General features: G+C 38.0%; 1 protein-coding gene across 1 annotated transcript in view; it reads right to left on the minus strand.

The window, feature by feature from the left end:
- SH2D4B (SH2 domain containing 4B) overlaps positions 1 to 15,893 on the minus strand; it is a 71,143-nt gene that overhangs the window by 37,012 nt on the left and 18,238 nt on the right. The window contains exons 3-4 of the mRNA XM_001232927.6: positions 15,702 to 15,849; positions 6,368 to 6,512 (exon numbers count right to left, since the gene is read on the minus strand). Of these exons, the coding sequence (XP_001232928.3) occupies positions 6,368 to 6,512; positions 15,702 to 15,849 (293 nt within the window). The remainder of the gene's footprint in view (positions 1 to 6,367; positions 6,513 to 15,701; positions 15,850 to 15,893) is intronic.

Below are 15,893 nucleotides of genomic sequence, written 5' to 3' on the forward strand. Positions count from 1 at the left end.
AATAACTTCAGGCAGGAAAATCATTCCAGTGCAAAACAAACCTTTAACATCCAGTGAAGCAAATGTTAAAGCAGCAAGCTATTGCCTCCAGTAGCAATTATGAATCCTGCCATGACTATCCTGGCTCTGATCATACCCAATTCATAGAGTACACACGCTATTTCTCACTCTGCTGTGACTTTACCTGTGACTTGGAATGCATGATATAATACCAGACAGCTGCATTTCATTAGGCTGTCTGCATGCCTTTGGTTTACACTCCTGATTTACAGAAAGCACAGGTTTTAATAGATTTGTCTGAATTATGAAAAGGTTTAATGGAATCAAGAAATAAAAGTGCTTAACAGAAAAGGAAACAAAATAAAACACTCTAGGCCAATGAAGGAGCGAGAGAAGACCTTTAAGTTTAGTTATAAAAAACTGTTACAGGTAAAAAGATATATAGGACTAAAAACTAATCAAGACAGAATAATAAATGAGTCATCGTTATTTCCTACGCACGCAACTTTCATGTATTTTCACTTAAATACACACACTGTCATTTTAACTAAATGCAGTAACAGCCATACAGCACATAAAACTGAGTACTGTGTTCTACTATTTATCTTACAGGTCGCTCTTTTTAAGGGTAGATAATCGTATCTAAATACACTAGTTCAGTATGTCAAGTGTACTAGTTACAAAATCTCTGCGATTTATCCTTTGGAAAGCCACTGAGCAATGACTGCTTTAAATGTGGACTTTGTGTTCGCAGCAATATGAGAGAGAACAAGGAAGATACACACAACATGGCTGGACATTTAGAAACCAGTCACTGTTCGTTACAAACAGCATACAGATTGAAGGCAGTCTGTCTGGAACTTTTGAGGATTCCTTTCTACTGATGCACAGACTGATTGGTAAAGAAAAAAGCAAAGTGTACTCATGCTCACGTTTCCTCAGCAATAGATTTTTCAAAAGACATTCCTACTGTGGTTTTGCTAGCTAATATATCTATATGACTAGATGCCTGTGATCTCAACTACGTTTTCCCAACCACTATCAAATCTAAAAGTTTCTTATTGCAAAATAATGGGAAGAAAACATATTTTTCAAGTGTTAAGCATAAACATTTCAAAAATATTTTGAATGGATGTGCAACTTTACCGATCCCTATGCATATAGATGTATGTATTTGTGCTCACGTATGTAAATGTGTATATATATATAAAAATATATATATATATACGCATATTCACCTACATATGTGTAGGAATAGCGAAGGCTGTAGTCAGTTAACTATGCATAAAGGTATTCATATGCATTTGTGTGTGTGTATATATGTGTATATATATATATATACACATACGTATAGATATATATATACATATATATAGATATATATACACACACACACACACATATATTTATATATATATATATATATATATATATGTATGTATGTCTGTGTGTCTGTGTGTCTGAAGAACTGCATCACTGAGCATAGGGATGTAGAAGGACTCTTAATCGATTATTTAAACTACTGCCTTGCTGACAGAAGACATTTTTACAGCAAACGCACTTCTGGCATGATCCCTATGCAAAGCATGACATTCAATAATCAGTATTTTCTGTTAGAAGATATTTAAGTATCTCCTGTCCTCAAAAATAACTGAATCATCACTGTAGGTATCTATCTAGCATCAAGAATTACTACAAATCCACATCACAGAATAACTTCAGAATAATTTCAAGACTGGGAAAGGAGGATTTAGATGGATTTTTCAAGTTTCCACATGAAATTTACCATCCAGCCAAGTCCCACGTGTCCACCTCCACCATTAGGTTTCTCCTCAGATGTTGGTCAAGAACTAAGAAGAAGAACAGGTACATCCTCCTCCAGCTCAGGTGAAATTAAGCATACTTGTGCCCTGATAGCACTGTACGTTGTGTGGAAATGCCGACCTGTTTCTATGTGGTCTTAACTTGAGTTTGCTCTATCTTGAAGACTTTTTGAGAACCTACAATTTCTCTCTGCCATCTTTTGAGTCAAAATGCAACACCATCTTACATATTTTCAGTTCGGACTGGGAAATCCTTGTTTATACTATACCAGCTTATCTAGTCCTGGCAAAGTTGTATTAACAAATCTCTTTAACTCAGATGAGGATTAATCTGTGCTGTGCTCGGTCAGCAAAGCACATGACTTGTGAGATTAGGAACTCTCCATTTTCTGTAATGCATGTTCTGATTTTTAAGAGCTGTGAATTACAGATGGAGATATGTGAAAGTAACAAAAAAAAAAAGCCACAAATATCTGTTCTTTTTAAAGAGATTTTGCTTAAGTTTTACCCTTGTTAATTATTCTTGAAAGCTTGTTTATGAGTAATTCAAAATGAGTACTTGATAAATCAATTTCTACCTGCAGATTTTCTGAGTGCAGACCCAAATCACACGGTGTTTTCTGTTTCGTAATTGGGAAATCACTTCCCACAAATATTCTGTAACAGGGCTTGACTTCAAGCAACCTTTTTATCTGAAAGTATGTGAATAATTCCATCCCTATTCAGCAGTGCACTCTGAGATCTATTGAAGTTCTATGAGCACATACTTAAGGTTGAGCATTTGCTTATTTAATGCACAGCTGAACTGGGAGCTGTTTGCTTTAAAAACCAGCGTTTTATCAAACGTTCCTGCCAGTAAATTCATTCATTTGAATTCCCGTGGAAGGAAAGTACCAGAAAAACATAAAATCCTTCAAAACCCAAAAAGTTCATAGGCACACCTTGTTGTAGAACAAAAAAATATAAAAGAGGTTTTACCAGATCAGCTTGTTATCCCATTTCCAATGTAGACCAAAGGTGGGTGCTTCACAAAAGAGGTAAGAACACACACAGAGCAAGTCACTCAAATCTGTTTGCATCTTTTCAGGCTTATTATCTGTCTGGAGAGGAATACCATTGGTCAGAGTATCCTGGCATTTCTTTCCTTGATGCAGTTTGCAGGACGTTGGCAACGTACTGTCAGAATGCCTTTTGCACTATTCAAGCAGAAGAATCCTTATGCTACAAGTTTTCATATTATGTAATGTAAAAGTCTCCTTTCTGGTTTCACACAACAGAGAGTCACACTCAGAAAGCATGGCATAGAGTATCGTTTCTTGAATACCCTAGAAACATACAAAATAGACCAGCCTGTAGAAAGATTCAAAACCCATCAGAATACATACACTCTTCCATCCAAGCTTTGCCTCGGTTCTTACTTTCAGTTTCACAGAATAAAAGCTTTAGAAAGCACTTTTTGAATCATTCCTTTCTGCTCTTCGTCTTCTCATTCCCCAACCTATATACTCCACATATTAACTTGCATCTGCTCTCTATAGTACCCTAACACATTTTATGTGTATAATTGCTACTAAATCATTTTCTCTTTGAAGTGGTGCTTTCTCAGGTTTTTCCACATTTGTCATTTATTACATTAAAAAAGCACTGAAATTATCTTTTTCAATTAACAAAGCAGTTCTATGGAATTTTATTGTTATTTGGCAAAATCAAGCAAACCACAGAAGCAAACTGAACAGAACAACAGAAACTAATATTAGCAGCACTTTGCTTATTGCCTTGGCAGTGAACAGACGAGGGATAATGCGATGAGGAGAGACGAATCCTCATCACATTCTGAATTTCACCTACTAAATAAATTACTAGTGTCATCAATATCATTGGTACAATTGCTCTCCACAATAGCTGCACTAGCACTCCTGTTCCTCTTCAATACTGACCCCAGCCCTGTTGAATATAAAGGGCTGACTACACGGACACAAGACACAAAGGAGCTTGGCCTTGCTCCTAATGGGCAATATGGTCTCCATTGAAGGTGTGCAGGAGAAAAAAGATGTTAATATTGTCTTCTTAGACTTCTCTCACGTATTCACACATTTATTTCTTGCTTAGGAAATATGACAAATGGATAGCTTTGTCCATTTTGACTACATTTCCTCTCACTGTGTTAAAGAAATATATGAAGACACAATGAAAGGATTGCCATAAGAAGGGGGGAAAAAGTGAGAAGCCTGGTGAACCTGGCACTACCTCATTCCCTAGCAGTTTAACACGTTTCCTCTCCCAAATATTTGTTGCTGTCTGTTTGCTGAAGGTTCTGATGTTTTGGCAAAGTGAAGGGAACAAAAGATGTGAACATTCCCCAGGAAGCTCACCACAGTCCGATGACAGAGTATAAACCAGCCCAGGAACTGGTTTCAACCAAGGCATTAAACACTACATCTTCATATCTTAAACTGTCACAGCTATTTGCTAATGGAACGCAGTTCTAAGCCCTCAAATCAACTGGGATAAATTGAGACAATGAGATAAGCATAAGAGGATAAACAAAAGATATGATACACTCCAGTCATTAGCCTGCAGATAGTTTAATGCTAAATCAATTCCTGATAACAGCATAAACTCTGAGAGCACAGAATTTATAGCAGGCTGCAAACCTCAGCCGCGGTGCAGCCAGCCAGACCGTGCTGACCTTTTGTGTTGCCACAGCAGCACTGTTATTGGTGATCACACTTGGTATCTCAAAATGATCTGAGCTGCAGTCACTCTTCTAAGCACAAACATCCATCCATACAGGTAGCAAAGTAAATAGAATGAGGGTGACAACGGACGGGCCAGTAATTTAGAGGTCCTTCAAAACACAAGGAATGCTCCAACCAAAGGTTACATAATTAAAAACACCAATTACGTCAGTCAACACCGAATGCCATTAAAGAAATGGTCCAAGTCTTTCATAGCTTGTTTCTTTTCCCTCTGCCTCTTCCCATAAATCCTTCGTTGCATTTCTGATATCTGACCCTGTACAACCAGCATTCCTTGAGAAAACTTGAATGATTTCAGAAACTTCTCTTCTCTCTTCAATGCATCAAAGTAAAATAATTGCAATAATAAGAAAATTATATCTTTTATTAGTCATGTTTAGAGTATTGTTTGTTGCCATTCTCAGTATTAAAATAGGCTGGACTTTTCTTTATAACATGGTTGCAGGTGTATTTTCTTTCCTCAGCTACCCTCAAAGAAATATGTAAGTACATAATGCCATCCTCTATGCTATGTTGCTAGCTGATGCTAATAGACAACATCTAATTTTCAACAAAACTGAAGACTATTTCTGACCAAATTTAGTCCAAACACAGAAAGCTACAGTTTTCCTTTCAGAATAAATACGTACACCTAGATTTACATGATTTAGGAATCATTGTCTTTTCTTTATTGGCGGTGTAATATGCAGAGGTTTTATTGATCAAAAATAAGCATAGCCTGCTACCACCCTGGAAAACGGCACCTGTGTATCTTATATAAACTTAATTCATTTTGTTAGGAAGATTCACTGTCACATCAATCTCAGGTAATAGGACTTCAATAACTAGTCTTCAGGAACTGCTGAAGTGATTACCGACACCATAAAATAAACTCATAGCATATTCTGAAACAGTAAAGCAATATTTTCTCCTACTTCACGAGGTATTTCACATAATACATATGCTATTTGTCAGTTCCATAAAGCTCTATTTCCAGTATTAGTTGATTCAACTTTGCACTGTATATAATTAATAGAATACACCCACGCGAGCTATATCATTACAAACATCACATTTTCTGAAAAGTAATCAAACAAGAATCACTGCAGGAAATGAAAATATTCTTCCTCCAAGAAAAACGCAAATTCTCTACTCCTACAGTTCGTTTTACTATAGACTCCAGATCAAGTAAACCTACATTTTGTTCACAGAAACACTTTAAGAAAGCCTCATATCTACAATACATGTACGTACATTGAGTCATGCGTTTGTTCTGTTCTTTACTGTCTTTAAAAAAAACACAACTATGTTTATAAATTAATCACAAAGACGACAGTAAATAACTTCGGAGCGGCTAAAAAGAAACAGTCTCCATACAGAGAGCATCACCATAATCATTTTTTTTCAGGGAAACAATCTAAGTATTATTTACTGTCATCCTTCAAAATGAAGTGCTGAAATCATAGCTCAATCCCATTACCACATGGAAGGAATTAAAACACAGATGAAGACAGATTCTACCTCTTCAGAGACAGCGGAGGACAAGGTGTCTAACTAAGTGTGTCCATTCATTCTACCTGATACGTTTTTTCTAAGACACCGAAGTGAACTCTTATTCAGAAACGTGAAATTGGTAAACTCATAGAAGCTTTCACTTGTAAGGTGAGTTTGTGATTTCCTGAAAAATAACACAGCATTTCGCATTGCTCTGGGTATAAGAGATTTGTTGCAATACCTCTTTGCATTCTAAACGCAAATAGAAGTCTTTCAGAAATACATAAATCCTGTGAAGGTAGTTTTACTCACACTGTTCTTTCCACTCGTGGTCATCATCACTGTGTTGACCGTGCTGCTGAGCTTGCTTGAGGCTCAAATACAGTTCTTTTGCTCGGATTTCCTCCTGCTGCCTTATTTGTTCTTCACCCTTTTGTCTTTCCTCTTCTTCTCTTTTCTAAACAAAATGAAGCAAAACAGATGACTGAAGTGGAAGAATGTGCCAGAAGTTAGGACACTGCTTCAGCTGTGTCTGACCAGAGTAGCTACAGTACCTTGAAAAAATGCTGTTTCTTTTGACTTAAGATTTTCACACCTGTCCCAAATAGGCATAATAGAAACCAGAGAAACAAGGAACTTCAAAGCATCTAAGATCTAAAATTTGTAAGGAAAACATGTCTCACCACTTGGCACCAGAGCTTGTTCTAACCTACAATTCAGAAGTAGCGCACTTGTTTTCAGCACACACGTACTCCTACTGGAGGCATCACTGTCACTCAAGCTTTATACACATCTGTAGTGCTATAATAGGATGATAATAGCAGGGTGGCAAAGTCTTCAGCCACGGCAAATGAGACTGAGCCCAGATGCAGGAACTACAGAAACAAAAATGAAGGAAAAGAGCTTTGGAAGGCCTCAGGTAGGCAGGGATCTCCAGAGAGAAAGCCTCACCTCCACTGCTAAGCTTTCAATGAGGGCTGGGAAGGGGTGGATCCTGGCTCCAGCCCTTCCAATCACTCATCTGTATTGCATGCACCTGAGCTTCCCTGGGTTGATCCTGCCTTCCCACCAAGTGTTCAGTCACTGGTTCAGACCCTGACTTAGCATTTCCACTACAACATCTTCTCTAAGATCTGTACTATTCTGAATCAGATTTACTAGTGATCTTACTTTAGCAACTATCACCCTGTGTCTTCATAACCAACACAGAGAACAGTGTTGTTCAAACATCAAGACCACTACATTCCAGAAGAAAAGCCAGATCCTCCAGCATATGCCAAACACTTTGCAAAATTTAACTTAACACGCAAAAAAATTTCCTGTGCAGGAAGACCGAAGAGATGGAAACCTGATAGAGTAACATTATGGCTGCCCTTCTACATACTATCAATAACTGAGATGCTTAATTAGTACAGGAATAGGAATCCACATCTGTTTTTCAATATTTTTCACTATCACCTTAGGAAGAGAAGTAAATTTATTTTGTTCAACTAAGAAGACCGCTACTACAAACTAAGTTGTTGTTGCAGTGTAAATAATTATCTCATTAAGAACAGAGGTATTGAATGAATAATGGAAAAACCATTATTACCTCACTGATAAGAAACTGATGCAGAAAAATTTCATTAGTAGCCTCTGAGTATTCAGTCACCCTGAATTACTAACTCAGCTAAACTCAATCCAAATTAGAAGTGAAGCCCAGGTAGACTGTCAGTTACTGTAAACTGTTATCAAATGTCTAGCATCAAACAACTGACGCCACTGAATAAACTATGATCAAACTGCTTTTTACATTTGGATTAGGGGCTTGGGAAAGATACTTCTGTCTTCCTTAAACAGGTTGTGCGTGGGGTTTTTTTTGTTTGTGAAAGACCAGAAGCAGAATTTCCTAACTTCTTCCTTTTGGGTGGGATTTTCATGTTTACTTGCAATGACACAGGCAATAGTTCAGCAGAGAGAAAGAAAAAAATAGGATTAAACCAGAAAACAACTTTCTCAAATGCACCAACATGCCTGATCAATTATCTGGGCTAATATATTTCAGCAAGCAGATGTTAACTACGGGCCTTTGCGTGAGTTCTTTCTTTTTCTTCCTTAAGGCATGGTCTAAAACTTAGTTCAGATGAGAGTGCTCCTTCTTTCAAAGGGAAACAGGTATATTTAGCTTCCTTCACACCCTATTTGTGCACTGTGAACTTTTTGGAACGCCGTACTTTCCAATTTTGAAAACAGATATCTTCATAATTTTCACCGCAGCAGGATTCACACCGTGACCAACGCAATACGTGGTCTATCTTAACAGGAACTACAAATATGAGTGGCGAGACCTAAAAAAGGGAAGAAAAACCTCACTTTGAGTATGCTCTAAACTCACAGGTGCATCAGGAGATGCACAGCCAAGCTTGAGTGATGTTGCTGTTAATCCTGCAGAAGGTGTCTTTGTCATCTGATTTTCCACATCTTGGTTCTTCCTGAAGATGCTACCTACGTGAAAGTTCAGCCTCATCTTCGGCGGAAAAGCGCTGAACTACTCCAAAAACTATTAATTCACTAAAGGCCTATATTGATTATTTTTTTCCTCCAGTAAGCAGATTTTGTATTATACAATATTGGAAAAATACACCTTTGACAGTTGTCTATCCTACACCTGCCAGGATTGAAATAGCAAAAGCAATGCCAACATAGTAATATGTATGTCCAAACAATGTTGCTTTTTAACACATGTAAGAGTGATTGTCATCTATGTTTTTCCAGTGTTCAAACACATGTCTGGAATACCCATATGAGAAACAAGAAAAACTTTATCCACCATGGCAAGGGTTATTGTTTGTTTGTTGGTTTGCCTTTTTAATTCTCTCCAGCTCTGCAAAAGTTATTTTTTGTTAACTGGAAACCTGGAATTAAAGGAGCACGATTCAACTTCTTTTGTGAAGACAGCTTTTCAAAGCAAATAATATTGTTATCTGTCACTCACGGAAACGTAACGAAGACCCAATGCAGCAAAAAGAATCAATACTGTTTGGTTGTTCCAGTTGGGAATGACACAATGGCATGTTTAAGTAAAATTGACATTTTATAGTTGCATGAATGTGGAAATAACAGTGCATAAACAAGGACAGATGCCTTGAGTTTCACCAGGGTGCCTTGATTCTCAATAGTCAGACAGCTGACAGTTCGGTAATGCTTTTGTCCATTGACAATTAAAAAAGACTAAGAAGTAGTAAGCAATTTAGCAGTAACAATCAAGCATCATTTTCAGAGTGGGAAAATGGAACAAATGCAAATCTCCACCCTTGAAAGAATTCTGAAATTTTTCCATTTCCTCAAGTAAATTAAAAAAAACATTTCTCCATTTAGTTCAGCTGAGCACCACTAGTTTACATAAGCAGAGGAGGTCCCCTTGATCCTACTAATGTAAACCAAAAGATCTGAAATACTGTGCGTTGATAGTGACGTACACGTGTAGTGAACAGGGGTTTTATAGCACACATGATGAACAATAAATCAGGCTGATCTTAGTTTTTCCTGAGAAAGAAAAGCCTGGTACTGTTCTTCACTCAATTTTTCATACATTAATGCCAGAGTCTCTGATTATTTCTAACATTGTCCCCGCACTGTTATCTCCTGAGTCTTAAGAAGATTAGTTGAGTGGACACTTCATTATTTCTGAAATGTCAATGCTTTTATGAAGCACTGATTTCAAAGCCCAGAAGCTTCTTCAGAAAAAAAAGAAAAAAAAAAATCCCTTTTAGGTCTCCTGTAGAACAAGGCTTTCCTTATTTCAGTTGCTAGCAAATGTTTTTAATTCCTTCTTGGAAAAAGCATCCAATTCAGCTGTTCTTTATTCTTACGAGGTGAATATTATCCACCAAACTGCACTACTCAAAAAAATTCCAGTGCACACAGGCTGTCCTTTCAGGAAGGCAGATAAACCTAGAGGTAATCCTCCATTATCAAAATGTTTCTCTATTCAACATCTTAAACCACAAAACCAACCAACCAACCAACGCAACTAAAACTACCAGAGCAAACCCCTCAAGAATCCACCTCAGCAAGTCCCGTGAATCACACAAGATTTGCCACAAGCTTGGTTTCAATGCAGTTGTTGTTGAAGAATTAGTAGTATAAAGGTAAGAATATCTAAAAAAAACAGAACTCAATTTGGTTCTTTAAGGAAAGCAGCAGTGGCTATTAAGTCTAGTGTTTTGTTTTGTTTGGTTTTTTTTTAGTGGGAACAAGGATATTTAGGTCAAAGTAGAAATAATAACAAGAAAAACATTCAACACTAGCACTTGACTCTTAATTGACAAAACTTGTTCTGTACCATTTCATATTTTTGAGCAAGTTAGATTTTAAATAGTAGTTACTCAAATTAGTGCATGAATGTATGTATAAGTATATTTGGAAGCAACCCCCAACAGTCTGTGAGGGGCAATGACCATTTCTAGCATGACATAGGAAAGATGGGTAAGCAACTGGATAAGTATTGAAGGTGTGCATTTTTATTAAAAATGAACAACAATTGGACTTTTCACGCTTACTCCAATGGAAAAGGAACAGCACCATGTTTATCTGCTTCTCCCTGTGAACCTAATCCTTCACATAGAGCTGAAAGGAAAGAGCTATAATAATCTCCAACCATCACCTTCTGCCTTACAGCTGGGAGAGACTGCATTGTGTGCTGTGATCCTTTCCTCTCTTCCAGAATAATTAGGAAGGTGACAATTCAGTTCATGGTTGCAAATTGCCAAGAAATACCAACCTGCTGCAACAAATCATGCTGGCAATTCAGAAGGCAGGAGTAATCCTCTGCAGCTTGAACTCCACTGAAGAATGTGAACATGCTAAATGATCTTATCTAGCCTCTGGCATTTGAGCATTTACCACAGACTTGTTACTGTAAATGTGCATCGCAGAGTGTTTGATAGTGCTACTTGGGCCAGCTCTAAATAATATTTAATCCTAGCCAGGGTTAGCTTCTGGTGTTTCAGTCCAATGCGGATGAAAGGAGATTAGGTCAGTATTCAGTTTCTGCTGCTGCTGATTTTTAAAATGCCCTGGGAAAACACAAAACACATCACTTCTTTGTTTTCCAGTGGAAAATGGAGCTTCTGGTTGCTGAGGATCTCGGGGCTTCTCTTGGGAGCATTACAGGATACAAGGCAGCTGAATGACTGCCACCCTGCTTGGGACAAAACACACACAGAGGGTTTGTTACAGCAGCCCTCTCTGAGATGAAGGATACTTAAGATTCCCTCCACACTTCAGGCTGTCCTGGCAGCCTGAGAGCTGAAGCCAGCCTGCTGCAGCACAGCTGCTGTGCATTTCCTGCGACTCCCTGCAGTCAGCCTTGTGCTAGGACAGATGTCCAGGCCACCTGCCAGAGTAATGCAAGCACAGCTCATTCTTCACACATGAGGCCTTAGGTCTTCCAGCTCCCAAAAAGAGAATCTGAAAAACCCAGGGTCCTCGGCTCCAGGACAGTGTGCTGTCAAGCAGGACTGGAACAGCAGAACTGACTTTAGAGATCAGCATTCTCCACAAACCCACCTGGCAGTCTCCAGCAGAGCTGTGTGCACGTATCAGCAGAAATAGGTCCAACCACCTCCCAGCATTTCTCTGAGAAAATCCTCCCACTTGCCTCAGAAAGAAAAATGTTTGCAGAAACATATCATTTTCTCTACTATCAGTGTCTCAAGAGAAACAGGGGGTTTGCATCCTTTCACTAGTCCATGCACGCATGTGCATGGAGACAAATGCCATCAATGCAGTTGTGCTTTATGTAAAATTCACATTTCAATAATGGATAAGCCCCAGGGCACGCTATTCATATACAGCTCATATGGGCAGGTGCCAACATCATACTCCGCTTTGCAAAGACCACATTTTAGATGAGGTATGAAACAAAGGTGAGGACTAATCCTGATTAGGAGAGATCTGACATTTATTACATGTGCTGGAGAAGACCATCCTTGAGCAGAATCTCCTAATAGCTTGTTTCTTTTTGACAATTTAAATTCCTGGTACATAAACTATCCCCATCAGTGGTTCATATGTTCCCATTTAGCCATGGGAAAGGTCATAGTTATGCTGCATCCAGAATAAGGACAGCAGCTTCAGCAGCGCAATCAGTACCCATGTTACTGGGGAAAGGATTTTTCTTTATAGTTCATGTCGCAATTCATTACACGTAGGATAGGAAAACTTTAAGATCTGTTTCCCAGCAGAAGGTAAAAACCTGCCTCATTCCAGTATCACTAAAGAAACATCTACATAGAAAGAAAAATTAAAAAAAAAAAAATCTCAACTATGGTGTCAAAAAGCACAGAAATGAAGCATTACCAAATTATTGCAATTGGTATTGAACGTACCAGAAGGATTTTTGGAACGAGTTAGATGCAAAATGCTGACAAGAAGCTGTTGTCTTATTCTTGCATTCTGAATACACTATCCTTGGGAGAGTTCAGTGTTTTCTTGGCACTGAGCACATAGCTGAAATTACAGCTTATTTGATAATAAGATAACAGATAAGATAAGATAAGATAAGATAACAGCAGACCCACTTAATTGCCTGATATTTACTTGGAGGCAACTAGGTTTTTTTTTAGAGTAGGACAGAATGCTCATTGCTAGATCGTAAGAAGCGCTAAGTACTGTAAGTGGCTATTATGACATCTTACTGTATTCATAATCTCTACATCTGGCAGCAGCCACCTGAAATAAAACAGGTCCACAGCATTCGGGGCACAGGAGAGCACTCACAATGCATGTGTTGAAAGCCCATCCGAGCCAACGGGACAGAAATGTGTTCTGTCTACTAAGCACAAGTGGTCCTTATTACTTTCCTGAACTAGAACACTAATTACTCTTTTACTTCTCAGAAGGTTGTTTATAAACCTGCATTCTTTCATGAGAATGAAAACAGCCAGGACACAGAAACTCTACCTTCACTCAACACAGTCTCACTGGGAATTAGTCATAAACACTTGAATAAAAATAAAAATTCAAATAGTGGCAGGAAATTGTAACGCTATTCCTCTATTGTTGCCTATGATAAAAACAAGCATTATTCCTCCCTAAGTGCCACTGTCATTAGAAGTCCCCCTAAATGCTTTTTTATATGTGAAGACACACAGCGTCGATTAAACCTGATACACCAATTTTGATTAATACTCATGGATTTTTACAAAGATACAATCTAGCTTTATTGTCAGTTGTGCTTATATAATTACATTTGACAGGTATCTGATGTTGTCATACAGATAGCACTTAACTATTAATATTTTCTTGCTTTACGGAGACCACAAAGAACTGAGACAGTATCTCTCATTTCTAAATGTAGCTGAAGGATATTATCCTCTTCTGGCTCACTGAGGATCACATCTTTAATTTATCCTAGCTCTGTACATTGTTCAAGACTCTTAATGACAGCAACCGATAAAAGCAGGAAATGATGTCTATGATCTCATAGCCTTTGTGAATTTGCAAAAAGATTAACGATAGTAATTGGCTCTCTTATTTGTCCTTTGCAGTAGATGCATAAAAGAATAGCAGCTCTTAAACCTGCAAAAACAGAGCAGCGAACATTTATATTCTAGCATCATAAATTAAAGGCATTTCTGTTTAAGAAACACCGAGGAATGCAATATTTTTTCAGTAGTGTTAGAAAAAGGAAACAGCAATCATCATTCACTTTGATATGTGAGATATCATTTATCTAGTGCAGGCAGCCTTAAAGTCCCACGATAGGTCAAGAATATAAAAGTGTTTTAAAAAGGAGAGTTTGTGATACAGTGTGGTCAGAAATTAAACACGCCAGCAGAACAGGCAGAGTTTTAATCTCTCAAGTCAAAATTCTTCAGGAGGACAAAGCCTTAGCAGATGCCGAGGTTTTAGAGACTGCTTTAACTGCATTTTGGTCATTATCACAGAAGGATGATTACCAACACATTAAATATCTTAAACCTGCTAAAGTGGGCTTGCTAACTGACTTGCATTTGATTCCACACCCTGAATCGTTCATGAAAGGTACATTTCTTCCTGATTTCAATGATTACAGCCATACATAAGGAAACTGATTAGTTCATCTTTTTCCCAACAAGAAACAAGAGAGATGAAATAAACTGGCGGACAGAGAAGCTGCTGCTGCTGGGACATGACCTTCTCATCAAGCAAGGTACAACGAGCAGAATTTGGTGCCACGCTTTTTGAATTGTGGAAGTTTTCCTTAATAGAAAACTAATGTGACTGTTGGCCACCGAATTTTCCTAAGTTGCTCACTCAGCTTTTTGAACAAATCTCTTTGAAAGAGAACAACAGCAGAGAGCTTGTGGACATTTACACCATCAAATGCACTGTAAAGCAACCACAGAGCCACAAGTGAACAGGCCTGCAGGAGTCTTTGTTCAAGAGCGCTTTGCTTTCTGGAAAGTAGAGGAAGGAAAGGAATTTAATGAGTTGCTCTGCTCATTATTCATGCATTAATAAAGCTACTTGAAAGGTATAGTTTCATTACTCGTTGACATCCATTTTCAAAAGCCTTATTCTCTCCTATGAATTCAAATTAATTGTGCAAAGGTAAATCAGCAACTTTGTGCTGCAGAGGCCCTTGCTTTGTGCTATATAGCCATCCTCAAATCACAGCCCCGCTGTTTATTAGGTGACAAGAAGCTTGCTGACTTTAGTTAGTAATCAAACCATATAAATCAATGCTGAGATTTTCAGAATTTGTCCTGTTACAGAGGGACAAGGTGAGGATTCCATCCACAGTTTCCATGCACTTCATCACCATCCCAAGAAGAGAAAAAAAGAGATTAGCGAACTGTCAGCTGGGGAAAGCAAGTGGGGCGGAGATGGAAATGGCGGCATGCAGATCTCCTAGGAGTCATGCTTTGCTACAGGTTTTCTCCATGGAAACCCAGCTGCATCAGTCTTGTGCATTCCCACAGTGCACATCTCAGACTCAGAAGATTGTGATAATTTCTCTGCATACTAAGACAGCTATATTTTGCTGTTTTTATCATTATGAAATAAAATGAAAGTGAAGAAACAAGAGACCTCCACTTCCTGCCTTGCCTTGAAATTATCTCCAACAAGAGGATCTTGAAAGAAGTATTTCAAACAAACATTAAAATACTATAAGTTAACAGAAAATTCACGACAGCGTCAATAAAAATCAGTTAAATGAACCTCGTGAAACAAAGCTTTTTCCTATGTGTTGAGAAGGAGAAAGATCTGCTCTTCATTACCTTAATGAAAGTGGCGAGAGAATTTCTAAGTCAAATGTATGAGCAGTGCACACAAAAGGCACTGAATACGTTCAAGCAGACTAGCTTAAAAAGATACATTCCACAACTGAACATTCTTCCCCAAGTATGATTCACTCAGTAGAGCTGACTAAACAATTCCATCAGTGTACGAGCTGAATAACCCATATGATTGTCCTGACACTTTTGAATGAGATGTGTAATTTTTTTTCCCATCACTCACCCAGCTGTGCTGGTGAACACCATGTAGCTATTTGCATATTCCAGGGTGAAAACACACAACTTTGGTTCTTAAGGCTTATTAATAAACATGCTCCGAAGCTGACAAGAATTTTGAATCAATATAAGAACACTTAAAGTCTAAATATGATTGCGCAAACCTTCAGATCCTCCTGAATCTTTTCCTCCTCCAATTTTGCTGCTTTTCGATCTTCCATTTCTATTTTCCACTTTTCTGCTACTATTCTGGCTTTTTCTTGAGCCATAGCATCCCGGAATTTCTTTGTGATTTCAGCTTCTTTTTGTCTCCTTCAGAAAAGAATTTCAAAACAAAAATAATTTAAGATAATTTA

This window comes from Gallus gallus, chromosome 6 (assembly GCF_016699485.2).
Source record: "Gallus gallus isolate bGalGal1 chromosome 6, bGalGal1.mat.broiler.GRCg7b, whole genome shotgun sequence".
NCBI classification, from domain to species: Eukaryota; Metazoa; Chordata; class Aves; order Galliformes; family Phasianidae; genus Gallus; species Gallus gallus.